The sequence below is a fragment of the Psittacula echo genome (assembly GCF_963264785.1).
Source record: "Psittacula echo genome assembly, chromosome: 2".
NCBI lineage: Eukaryota > Metazoa > Chordata > Aves > Psittaciformes > Psittacidae > Psittacula > Psittacula echo.
The window spans coordinates 75,216,846-75,230,889 of record NC_137737.1 but is presented as its reverse complement, the minus strand read 5'-3'; the positions used below and the strand labels follow the sequence as shown (position 1 = coordinate 75,230,889).

General features: G+C 37.1%; 1 protein-coding gene across 1 annotated transcript in view; it reads right to left on the bottom strand.

The window, feature by feature from the left end:
• The window catches only part of DROSHA (drosha ribonuclease III), a 70,447-nt gene that overhangs the window by 21,311 nt on the left and 35,092 nt on the right, over positions 1 to 14,044 (bottom strand). The window contains exons 16-21 of the mRNA XM_080610095.1: positions 10,718 to 10,825; positions 7,971 to 8,109; positions 7,224 to 7,284; positions 5,248 to 5,307; positions 3,244 to 3,343; positions 438 to 540 (exon numbers count right to left, since the gene is read on the bottom strand). Of these exons, the coding sequence (XP_080466221.1) occupies positions 438 to 540; positions 3,244 to 3,343; positions 5,248 to 5,307; positions 7,224 to 7,284; positions 7,971 to 8,109; positions 10,718 to 10,825 (571 nt within the window). The remainder of the gene's footprint in view (positions 1 to 437; positions 541 to 3,243; positions 3,344 to 5,247; positions 5,308 to 7,223; positions 7,285 to 7,970; positions 8,110 to 10,717; positions 10,826 to 14,044) is intronic.

The following is a 14,044-nucleotide window of genomic DNA, read 5'->3' as shown; positions in this document are numbered from 1 at the left end:
GCAGTTTAAAATGCAGAGCTGAAATGCAACTCCACATTTTGGAGTTCTGTGCAAGTCCTACTGGAAGCAGTGAATCTGCCCTTTTTTTGCCGCAACTTTTCACAGTGACTGAACTACTCAGATTAACTGCGGGTGGCAGGGTGGTGGCTCATGAGAGGTGGAGTTCTGTGGTGGTGGACAGCAGTGCTGCACCACAACCCTATGAAATGGGTGCATCTTCAGCACATGGAAGATGAGATTTCCTTTGTAATACTTCACACTTATGTTACACACTCAGTATATGTGCACAAAAGAGACAAAGAAGATTTAAGAAGCTTTACTATCACCTACCCTTACTAACACCACTCAAGACAGACCCATGTTTCTCCTCCATCACAGTCAACATGGCATGTAAAGATATTAAAACAACTCTGCACACACAAATACACATGCCTTACCTATTAGGGCTTCAAAGCAGTTGGCCATAGCGTGGCGGAGATCTGATTCCCTGCAAAGGTCTGGCCCATGAGCATAAAGCATGAATCGATCTAGCTCCAGCTTCTGCAGAATATGTGGAAAGAGTTAAAACCATGGTTTTAGAAGTACAAGAGTACCAGTTCTAGTCACCAGAGTTCATGACACTATTATGCAGCAACTGGATTTGAGGGAAATTTGAAGCTTTGCTCCATAGTTTCAATTCACACAGAGGCTAAAATTAGAAGACTTCATATCTATCAGAGGCAAGCAACTAGAGTGTGATAGCATGGGAATGCCAGGAATTATCAAACCAAATTCCAGGGAAGCTAGATCAAAAAATTTTACTAGGGAGATTCAGGAATGAGTTCAAGATGGGGGCTGAGGGTGTCACAGAAAAATAGGCTTATACCAACTGGGTGGTACAATGTGCTTTGTTTCTTACTGGTAGTTTGCCCTCGTGATTTCCTTTCAGAAATACCAAAGGGACATTCAAAGGGAGGGAAGTTAACACGGAGGAAAAAGACTTTGCCTACAAGAATAAGATAAAGCAGAATAGTGAGGAACAAGAACTCTGGTAGACACAATCCACTGAACATCTGGTTTTTCCTTTAAGAGTGTCAACAGGTGGCAGTAACAATGGCCGCTAGGCACTGCAAGCAGAAGACTTGATATTTTAATCCACAGTGCCACCTAGCTTCCTTATGGCTTCCAAATGTGCATCATTAACACTCATGTGTTGACTATACCATAGCTGCTCCTACCAGTCAGAATCTCAGGTAGTGAGTCAGATATCCTACATATTCTATGATAATTCTGCTATAGAAATGCAGGCAAAAGCTACTAGATTCTCTTTACATAATCATCTTCGTAACACAAAATCATTATTGAGATTTTTAAATAAGAGGTTTCTCCATCTTGCAAAGTTTGTATGACAGTAGGTTCTTCCCAACTGGGTGTAAGTTTCTACTGACGAATTTCTTATTAACTTTCAACTGCATCCTCCTGGAGTATATTTAAGAGGTAAAAAGGAAAACTAAGTTGTTTGAGGTGCACGGTTCAGACACGCTGCAATTGGAAAAAAGGAGTCTTCAATTTTCAATGAATGAGAGCCTATTCACTGATCCAGAACACAGGACATTAGCTCTTACTGTGTTCCATTGCACTTTATATAGAGTGGGGAGCACTCAGTAGAGTCAACATAAAAATGGAACATTAGCTGGTTTATATCAAATTTAAACTTCTCACAGATTACTGTCATTTGCTCATGCTAACAAGTGTTGTTTGGGAGTTGGTTTGTCGCCCCCCACCTCCAGTGGCTTATTTCTATTTTCAGAGCTTGCATTCAGCTTTTTTTTCTCATGCATTTTGATTCTCATTTTTTGATCACAACATGTTTCAGATTACTTTTAAAATTTTTGCTACAATGCCCCTTAGAAGTTACAGAAATTTATCATTTGATCGTCAATTAAAACAGCATTCCACACACAAGAGAAGTTGAGGAGCTGAGGATTATATTAAGTAAACTGAATGCAACACAATACTGCACGGAATAATTAAAGGGGATGAAATCAGGAACACTGTATAAGATATACAAGAGGAAAAAAGGGTAAATTGAGAAATCAGGAATATATAGATATCTAATAGTTACAGTTGCATCTAATATAAATAAATACAATTTAAAAAATTTTCCAAAAAAGTTCAAGAATTGTCAATGTACAGTGATAAAGGCTGTGAACAGACTTTAAGAAAATGTGAGCTTTTTGGACGTAGGTTTTTCAATAGTAGCATGAATTCAAATGTCAGGTGGTTCAATACCATATTTGTAGAACAAAACCCCGATCTGAAAATTTCAATCAATTCATGCTTATCTAAATCATTAAAGAAAGCTTTGGAAGAAAATTATTGTGTTCGCTCCCCTATGCTGTGCCTCTCCTGAGAATTAAGCAAAAAGATGACATGTTAGAAATCATACATTTTTTCCCCAAAATCTCAAGATTGGATATACTTATTTAAATTACTGAGTGAACATGAACAGAGAAGATTAAAAGAGCACTTGTAAACTATCAGCAGTGGACATGTATGCATGCATGCACAGCTTAATACATGACATCACTAAGTGTCAGACAGTTTTCTTTAAAAACACTCCAACAAAATCAAGTATGAATAAGGGAATACCAGATTATCTACAAATAGAGACTTAATAAACTTTCTACATCATATTCACACCCTCCTGTATCATGTAGAAATGAAAAAGGTTCCGTCATTCACAGAATTAAATGAAATAAAATTCTGAGGCATCTCAATTTTCCCCATAATACAGTTTTCACCAAAAGCCTAACATGTTTCTCTTTCATAGTTCACAGTGAATCTGAAAATTACTGTGGTTAGGAAGCAGGCAAAATTATTATTTTCCTACTTTCTCTACCACCTGCTGCCATGTTTTCCCTATGTTTTCCAGCCATAAGTCCTTTTATAGAACAACCAGCTTGTTTCTTTTTCTTCACTAAATTTCTACTATCAGCTTCATTACCTGTGCAATATGAAGGTAAATATACACACACCTTCAATATAAGCACCCTAAAAACTTATCCTTCTGCCTTTGAAGAAAACACTAAGTCCTACTTGATCTTTAGAATCTACTTTCAAACTGAAAAGAGTTGCTGTATCCCAGATCTTGTATACAAAATATGGTAAGGATACTGATGTTCAAAGCAGGTATATCCCTAGTGCTAGGATCCATGGTATCCTACCTCTGGGTGTCAAATACAGAGACATATAAAACTGTACCTTAGCCAACATGGCCAGGTGTTGATTCTGTACGATGGCAGTGCGGTATGTTGCTAATCCTCCTTCCTCCAGAGTGGGAAACAGGTAGTACAAATGGACACTGGCAAAACAAATATCAGATCAGGTGCTGTCAGCATTTGGTTAAATATGCATCATGTGTGCTTCTAGGGAACAATGTCTTTCCCTCAGATCCTAGCTGGTAACACAGGTCCCTACCCAAGGTGGCAACTCAGCTTCTAGTAAGGTAAATGAACAAACATTAAAACAATGCTCAAGAATATTTGATTGGATCGCACTGGCAGTGGGGGAGGAAGAGTGCTGTTTCTCCACTGGGCAGCACATATTCTCCAAACTCCTGCAACAACAATTCAGTTCCCTCATTTGAAGGTGTTTACATAGCAGCAGCAGTGGGTTCAGCAAGGTTGACACCTAGAGGATGCTGAAGAATAAAGCACAAGGGAACAATTAGCCTTGAAAAACTCTGTGTTGCAGGCACACAATGCTTTAAGATGATACTACTGATTCAGGCTGGATGGAGCCAACAGAACTCAACAACCTCCAGTATTTATCAAATGTGTGAAGTCATTAATATCATGAGGGTGAGGGGGAAGAAGGAGGAGCAGGAGTAAAAATCACAGGCTTTTTACTGCCTTTAATGATATTTGTCATCATGCAAGTAAGATACTTCATAAAACAGAAACGAAACAAAAAAAGTAATTCAGTGACCCAAATAAGATCTGAGGAACAGATAAATGATTCTGAGTATCTTCACACATGACTATCTAATCCATGTCAAAAAGAAGTTAACACAGAGAGGATTTTCAACATCCCACAAGTAGATGGCACTAATTATTACAATATTTTATTAACCCAGTACACAGGAAGAAAAGTGCAGATAAATGCAAGATTATTTAAGGACAGAAACTGATATAAAACTTAGAGGCAATCCATTCAAATATCACAATTCACAAAAGGAGAGACCTGAAGACTTAAATAGGTGCTTACATGCTCTATTGAACAGAAATGTAGCTCAAGGTTTTTTCCGAATTGAGACAAAAGTTAGCTCGGAATGTCAGCTGATGGTTGATGAACAATGAAAAATGCAAGACATTTTAATCAGCAAATCTTCTACCTTATCAGCCTGTACTGTTGTATGAGAGAAAAGGCCATGGGTTTTAAGGGCAACGGAGACCTTTATAGACTTTTAATAATGAGTAGCTAATGGCTAGTAAAGGCTAGCAGAGAATTGAGATATAAGGGCAGTTCATATAACAAACTTGCTTTAAGAGAAGCTTTATAGTAAACAAGACTACTCCCCTATAAAAACAGTAGAACAAAGCACCCCAAAATGGGTTAGAATCTTTTTTTTGTGTAAACTGTCCGCCTCTAGTACTCAGGTAAAAAAGGCCCATGGAGGTAACTGATTATATCCCTGTATTTTTCATCAATTTCAGAATACTCAAACCAGACCAAAACTGGAGCAATTTTTGATGAATTATAGCTTTTTGTTATTATTTTTAAATAAATTATATTTGTGTTTGACTATTTTCTTTATATATAGACATTAAAGCCTACATATAGACTACAGCCCTAATAACTGGAAATATAAGTACTCCAACACATTCAATATTACCATTAAATGCTTTCTACTTGCAACTAGGGAAAAAAGAACCCATGGAAACAAAGTAGCATGCCAGGAAAAACATCTTTCCTTTAGAAAAAAAAAAAAAAAAGGTACAAAGTTAACTTGTCTGTAGCCGAACAATCTCTAACTCCAATCAACTTAAAATTGCACTCCATGAAAGAAGCTCTAGTTTTTCCTTTTGTAATCTTCCTTGTATCTTCACCACTGAAGTAATTTTGAAGAGAGCTGTGTGCAGCTCCAACCATCAGGCAGGATTGCAAACATACACAGCCATGAAACAGACACTGCAAAGCTTAATAAGCTCAATGGTATGACAATACCACACAAAGGTGGAAACTGCTAAAGAATTCCTTATTTACCTTGTTAAGAACTCCACCACAGCATCTCCCAGAAATTCTAAACGCTCATTGTGGTTAATCCTGAAAAAAGACATTTAAAATTTTACTATCAGCTAAGTAACACATTCTGGTTATTTACACAATACAATTAAAAGACAGCAGATCAGAGCTGACTGCTAATCAGGCATGACAGACATTCTTGCAGTCTCCCCCATCCTCTCTGGGTTACAATCCTGTCCAAAACAGAACAACCACTACATAAATCTTGAAACTCAGGACTGACACCACCACCTTCGAAATTTTCATATGTTCCTTTCTGAGCAGTTGTCAAAGCTTAACAAATGGAGAAAGGATACAGTAACGCTGATTGGCACTGAGGTTGGGTTTCTTTTGTCCATCAGAAGGCATAAGGTGATTGAAACAGCCTAGTTTCAGTCTTGTATATGCAAATAGAGTAGTGTATGCAATTAATATCAACACCTGTAGAGTGTGAAGGCTCTGCAACTGATTCATTGGTATGGCAAAGCTATAAGGGAGTAAGTACTTTCATTTTTCATCATAGCACCTTTAAATGCCCTGTTTTCTGTAACTTCCTTTGAGATCCAAAGAAAAAAAAGGCTGTACAAGAAGATGCATTTAAAGATGCCATTAAGCTAATAGAATAATGTATTCCCTGTGTTTTCCTTCTCTTCTATCACTGCTCCTGATTTTCCTTTGTTTTGCATAAAGTTTCATTTCCTCCAAGCAGTCTGCTTATCTAACAAACGACTAACAGGACACAGCAGCTGAAAAAGAACGTGAGTTTGTCTTCAAATATATGCAAATTTCTGCTCTACACATCAAAGCATTTAAGTAGCAACATTTTGACTTCACACAATTGTAAAAGAATCAAGGCCATTGCCACAAGATTCTTTTTTTTTTTTTTAATTCAGAAGATCCTTCTCAAGTGTTTGACAGCTTTTATTGTAATTTGCACTCCCCCAGCAATTATACAGTAAATCTGATTTCTGAAATAGCAGCCCTTTGTTATGGGCTGAAAGAAATCAAATACCTCTGCTGTGTGAAACAATAAAGTGTGAGCAAAACTACAGCTCCTACACAGATCTCAGAAGTGGGATTTTACATTTTTGTGTTATTTTGTAAGAATTAATGCAATTTAGCATTATGTCATGTTATCTTAAGAGGAGTGAAATAAGCTTGAAGTGGACTCTTGAAGAGAAGGGCATAGCCTAGCTGAAACAGCATTTGGGGAACACTGCAACAATAATTTATTCAGAATTGAACTTCTCCCATTCCCAAGCTTCCTCCAAAATGATCACTCTTAAAAGGTGTGGTTACAACACTAGTTAACTGAAATACCTTCTGTCCTCCAGTTCATTTAGGAGATTTCACATACAACTTCTTCATGCATTAGTCCTATGAGCTTGTTTATTAGCTTTGGATAAATATGGTGCCTGTGGCTATAAACCATCTTAAACATTATTTATTCACACAGAATTCTTAGTGGTCATTTAAGGATTATTACATTACATCATTAATGGGCTTTGCACGTCTTTAAATTGGACTAGTAAATCAGCGAAGCTCACATTCAGTATCACCCTCATGTTAACAAGATGCCATACCAGGAAGGTACTACTATGAGGAAACATGATGGAGAATCCAATTTATAGCAATGATAACAATAACAAAAAATTCTTATTTTTTATTCTGCAGAAAGCTAAGGTAGCCTTTGAAAAAGTCCTCCTCATTTCAAGCATAAACAAAAATGATAGAATTATCTGTGAAATCCTTCCTCATGAGGTTTCTGCAGGCATGACTAAACATTTATTATGTCACTGCTAATGGAGGTTCAGCATATCTTCATAATATAAAGTCTATTCAAAATGACTTTTCATTTCAACTACTTACAAAAGCTATTACTGACAGTAAGTTGGTTACTTTTATTAAACATCTTTCTCTGCAACAGCTTCCCTACTTGCAAACATTATTTTCATTACCTGGAAGGAGCTGGATCGTCCTGTCCCAAACGGGACATAATATTTATCAGGGTGTTTATCCCTAGGAATATAAACAATACACTATTAAATAAACAAACACTAAGTCAATTTGAATAGGCTTAGAAAATAATTACTCAAAATGTTACTTTGTAACTGCTGCACATGGATCATCCTGTTATTTACAGGGTTTACTTACATCAAGTATAATCCTTACAGACGATCTCTGCCTAACTGATCATAGTCCCATTACAATACTATTGTATTTGTGCATTCAGAGAGCCAGATAAAAATACACTTCTGCATAAAAAAAGACATTTCAAACATTACATAAACAATAAAAAAAAAAACCCACTTCATTACAGCCGAGTATACTTCTAAGGAATATATTCTGGGAATTAAGGGGAATATTCTGCAGCAGACAGACCACATTAATAAGACATTTTTATAAAATATCCTCAAGTTTGGTCACCATGCCAAGCAGCAAATTAAGGAAACAATATTTGCCAAAAATCAAAGAAAATACATCCTCCCATTTATTATCCTTGCTTCTTCTCAGCTCTTTAGCTGCTGATTCATTTGCAAATTTTTTTTTTTTTATTTAGAAGGGTCTCACTGGTGTCTGTGTGCAACCATAGACATATTCCACTGAGGGGATCTCTCAGAAGAACAATGGCCAAATAAATAAAAAAAGGTTTTCTTACGATTAAGTGAGGGTGAGAGAAAAATGGTAGTGGTGTAACAGCAAACCTTTTTTCCTCATGTGCATGTGGTGAACTTTTCTATCTCCATACTTTGGCTGTCGAATCCCACAGTTGGATAAAGAATTTCTGGCATGATCTGGATTCATTCCAAAGTTTAGGTGATGGCTTGGATGAGTCATGGCAAGCTGTAATGAAGCACAAACAAGAAAAAGAAGTCTCAGGTATATTTTTGCAAATAAAAGGAAAAAATATCTTAGACTGGTAGCTAATAATTGTTATTTTTTAGCTTGAAGAAAGGCTACAAAGTGATGTTGTCAATCAGTAGCTTGGTTCCAGCAATTTAAACGTAGTACATACTATTTCAGATGTCAGAAAGAAGCAATATTTATGCCCAATCATCAGTTTAACTAATTAACTTTCAACAAGTTTTCTTCTTTAAAGAAAAATTAGTTTAGAAGAGAAAAAGCATGAACTGTCAATTTGCCCTAAGAGTTTTGCTTACCAGCTTTGCTGACCTGATTTTAATACATTTGCTTATTTAAACATATATTCACTCTAACATTGCAGGATAAATATTCATATTAAAACTATGAACAAGTAAGAGCTTCTCAACCATTCACATATTTGATTTAGGTTACTTAAATATCTATAAAACTTTCCTACTTCAAACAAACAACAAAGTATGTCTAACATGGTTATTTACAGAAGAACTTTCATGACTGCATATGGCCACTCTTCAATTGGAACTGAACAGCAATGGCAGGACGTATCTGTTTTGCAGAATCATAGAACGGTTTAGGTTGGAAGGGACCTTCAAAACTCATCTAGTTCCAGCCCCCTGCCATGGACAGGGACACCTTCCACTAGACCAAGTTGCTCAAAGCCCAATTCAACCTGGCCTTGAACACTTCCAGGGATGGGACATTCCCAACTTCTCTGGGCAACCTGTTCCCATTTGCATCATTCTTCCATCTGTTTCCATTTGTACCATCTAGCATTATCAAATCTAACTCTGCTGTTGACTCCACCATTACAAAAATGGCAGCAGTATACAGAACTACAGCTAGCTTTTATGACTCCATCCTGCAAACTCACGTATTTTCTCTTTCACACATGCACACCTAAAAATAACATGCATCTATAAATGTGCACACACACCTTATATACAAATCAAGAGATACACTGGCAAATTCAAGCTGCAGAAAGTTACTTCTGAAACAAGTGAAGGACTAGTGATGTGGGCAGTGAGTAAAGACATTCCAGTAGTTCATTCAAACATTGCCTACGGCTTTCCAAACACAATACTTAGGGAAGGTTATTTTCATTTTGTTAGAGAGTAAAATTACACCTAATCAACAATAAGAACTTTCTCCAAGTCCTTTTTAATTCCTTGCTAATATTAATAAGTTTGTCATATATGCACATTCTCAACATCTGCTTCATCTGAAGTGGATGACACATTTCCCTGAATAGTTAAATTAGTGTTATCTTTGCTGCCCAGTCTGTACTTTAGAAAGTATACATCCTGATAAAACAGGTAAAAATCAATGCAAAATTATCAAATAATCTTATAAGCAATATGCTTAAATAGGTGACTCATGCTATATACATTTTAAAAAGCTCATTCTCTTCTGGAACGTTTATAGGTTTTAAATAAACTTGCATAGGGATCAAGCATTAAAAAATACTTTTGTTATAACTAAATACTAAAATTGATTTTATGGTTTCTTCCATTTTCAATTGCAATCTGCTTTTTGGTTTGCATGCTTGGTCTCAACATTTTGAAGATTTTCATCACTGCATTTTTATCTTTCGTATTAAAACTATGGCAGCCTGCAGACAACCAAATCCACTAGATGCTCAATGTTTAATGTAACTTGCAGTAGGATGAACCCTGTAAAATTGGTTCTATTTCTAGAACCAACTTCTAGAAAACAGAGAAGCTATTAGAACACATTTTCCCATAAGCCTCTGCTTAATGTAGCTCAGGAGTAAAGTCCCTATATGCATACAGAAACTGCATCTGTTTAACTTAGAAAAAATTCATCTTTCTCAGCCCCAGTCAGTGGAGAGAGCTGATGTTTATTTGAGGGGGAAATGCTGAACAGAAGTCTCAATTTTCCTTCAGTAATTCCAGGAAAGCACATAAGGGAAAGGGACCACCACGCCAAGAGTCAGCCTTTAGACCTGATCATTTATAAATAAGCACTTAGATAAATGATTGGTCATGCAACATGGGTGTATTTAAATACGGAATTCTCCTCCGTTAGGTTCCTGCCCTTGTTTGTAAACACAAAAATTTCATCACATACTTGCAGAAATCAAGAGCTGAAGTTTGCAAATTCCTTTTCACTAGCTATAAATGCAAAATAAAAGGGAATGCTGAAGTTATTAATTTTTTGGAAGAGCAGACTATAAAAGAAAGAAGCAAGGCATGTACGCTCATCTGCATATTCTTCATAAATATCTAAAAAAAGAACTTACATGGAAATAGTAATGTACCTGACAATCTTTTCAGTAAGCATACTTTTGTCTTTCTAAACATTACAAGCAAATTCAGACCTGCCACTGGAGCAAAGGTACATGTATCCCTACATGCACAACAGATGTCCCTATTTAGAAGTCTCTTGGAATAACTGAAACTTCTGAAAGACTGCAGTGCAATCAAGTATGTCCAAGTTGTGGCAATGCAATGCATTTCTTCAGTTTGCACAGCAGTCAGGGTTATGGATAAACTCTGTAATATTAGAAGAACAAACCAGCAAGTAGGTTTTTTTTTTTTTTGTATCTTACCTGCAGCAAGCATCTATCTCGAAAAGTATAGCCTATCAATTTGTCCAAATGCATCAGACACTGATGGTAGCGGACATGGTGGGTGAGGACAGGAAGCATCATCGCATGCTAAAAAACAACAGCAATAGGAAAAAAGCATTCAACTTCACCCTTCATCATCAGCACACTTAATTACATCACATTTGTCCATCTGTATAATCATAATGGAGACACCACCCCACCCAGACTAAATAAATAAAGAAACAGAATCACAAAATGGTTTGAGTTGGAAGTGACCTTAAAGATTCCAGTCCTGCTGCTATGGGCATGGACATCCTCCACTAGACCAGGTTGCTCAAAGTCCTGTCCAAATACATAAAATCCAATACATAAAGCCCCATCCAAACACATAAAACCAGTCTTCTACTGAAGTATTTTGAAAAAATTAAAAAATATCTGGTCACCAGTAACTTCAAATTTCAATAAGTCATTACTGAAATCAATGTTATATGTTTGTACCTTCTCATTTAACGCCCTGTGGTTTTAGGTTAGTACCAAAAATGAAGAAAGACCATTTCCCCTCTGCCTCATAAAATTAAGGAAGATGCATCACTTTAACCAGCTTTCACCAAACAATAGTAGCTACTTGATTTTCAAGCACAGTTATTAGTGCCTTGTTTCATTTCCCTCTGAAGAAGAATTAAGGGCTTTCTGAAATGCTGTAGTATGGCATTTCCAAGTGTAATGTGCTAAAAAAAAAAATATATCAGAAAGGTTGCTCTTTGATCATCTAGGAAACAGATAATGTTTTTCTGTTAGGGAAATTTTCATAAAAATTTAACTAAGTCTATGTTGCAACAACAAAACTCTCCCTTTTCCTGTGTTTTAAAGCGGGAATATTACACTAATATTGACTTCAAATGGATCTGCGTTGAAATAAGCAAGTACTACAGTTTATCAGTATAGCAGTACAGCAAGTATGATATCAACATCAAAAACACTGCGTAAGAGTGAAAAGTAAGAGTTATGGGAAAAATGTCAGTGTTTAAAGAATTTCATGCATGTGACCATTTTTGTGAGACTGACATCAAATTTAAGTTCTCCTTATCATTCCTTCTACTGACATGACAGGAATATATTCAAAAAAATGATGTGTTCTAATGGAATCAAAATCTGAGGGCTACCACTATTAATTGCAGAAAAAGGAATGTGTATGATTACAGAAGATGAATGTTCATTGTGGACAGAATCAAGAAAAGCAAGCGTACAAAGCAGATTATGTATAATTTATGGAATAAATGATGTTACGGATTTCTGCAAGTCATTAAAGAGCCACAGAAAATAAAATCTGGTGAATGTTACAGGACTGAGAAGTTAAGAATAAACAATGGCAATACTTTCTGCTTAAGTAAAGGACTGAAAAATTCTTGAGAACTGAAAACATAGCTGGAAAGTAATCACAGAGTCATTTATCATCGAATTCAACCATTAACCTAATTCTGCCAACTCCACTACTATACCATGTCCCCAAGTGCTACTTTTACATGTCTTCTAAATACCTTCAAGGATGGTGACTTCACCACTTCCCTGGGGAGCCTGGTCCAGTGCTTGACAACCCTTTGGGTGAAGAAGTTTTTCCTAATGTCCAATCTAAACTTCCGCTGGCACGGAGCGGAGCACTGACGCTCCTCTTGTCCTATCATTTGTTACCTGGGAGACGAGGCCAACCCCCACCTAGCCACAACATCTTTTCAGGTAGTTGTAGAAAGCAGTAAGATCCTTCCTGAGTCTTCTCTTCTCCAGACTAAACAATCCCAGTTCCCTCAGCCGCTCCTAGTGAGACTTGTGCTCCAGACCCTTCACCAGCTTCACTGCCTTTCTCTGGACTCACTCCGGCACCTCAATGTCATTCTTGTAGTGAGGGGACCAGAAGTGAACACAGTATTTGAGATGCGGCTTCACCATTGTCCAGTAAAGGGGCATGATCACTTCCCTTGCCCTGCTGGCCACATTGTTGCTGATACAGGCCAGGATGCCATTGGCCTTCTTGGCCAACTGGGCACACTTGCTGGCTCGTACTCAGCTGGCTGTCAACCAGCACCCCAGGTCCTTTTCTGCCAGATGGAACTAACTAATTAGCAGCAAGAAAAAAAAACAAAACAAAATACTTGTCTGAATCTCTGAATGGCAGAAAAAAAATGCAAAAACATTCCAAGCAAAGAAATTTTATTTTGTTACCATGCTACTCATTTAGTTTTCTTAGGGTAATCTACAAGCTAGGGAAACATCTCTCTTAACTCCATATAAACTCTACAGGTATGCTTCCTACGCTTTCCTTCTGAGAAGCAATTTTGGGGGCTGGAGATGGGTCACACCCAACAAAAAAGCCAACCCAAAACTTGTTTCATAGGACAACTCTGCTTCCCTGCCTCTTTATATGTTCCACTACACTAGGCAAAAAAAAATGTCTCTCAAGCAAGGTTTAATATTATTTTTACCAATACTTGTGGCCCTAAGTTTGAGGACTGAAATACAAAGTTTTAGATTTTTATCAGCTGTGGTGCATTGAATGAAGAATTGACATCTCTCTGGGAGCACACAGAGGGCCTTTAATTTGATTCTTGCAGTTATATTGACCAAGTGCTGCTTTCATGGCACTAAATACTGGATTGAGTCAATTAATGTGCATCAAATTGGATTATAGCTATTTGATGTTTCTGATGTTTTATTTATCTATCGCTTTATAAGAAAACAAAATACATGCTTTAAAAATTCCATTAGGCTGAAGAATGACTAGTGATTAAAAAAAAGTCTCCTGAAACCATGTAGCCACATCCCATACCCTTAGTATTTGCATCTGGTTATAAACATACAAGTAACTTTTTTTCTTTTTTGCTGTTTTTATACATATGTAATTTTAACTATGATGCTGCATGTTCTTTTCTTGCTGCAGCTGGCATGGCAAGGCAAGAACTCTCTCAGGTGCCCCAGCTAGTACCACCATCCCCCAAGGCTGGCAGACAATCCTGACCCGAAGCTACTAAGAAGAACCAGGTGAGCTGAAATATTTTGTAACACATAATTTCTCTCCTCACCTGAACACTTAACACTGTTGTTGAGTGCACACCAGTAACAATACTGGCAACGATGGGTGGGGGGGAGGGTGCATGTGAGGTGTACCTTCTCAGCATGATCTTATCAGGCCAGACTGCATAGTAAGTGATGCCCAGCTTAGTGGCTAGTAGGGCACTTCATCTACTGGACAACTTCAAGTGAGCCTGGCAGATAACAATGATTTTACATTTTTGGAATACTTCACTCACCGTTTTTACTCATCCTGCAAGTGGT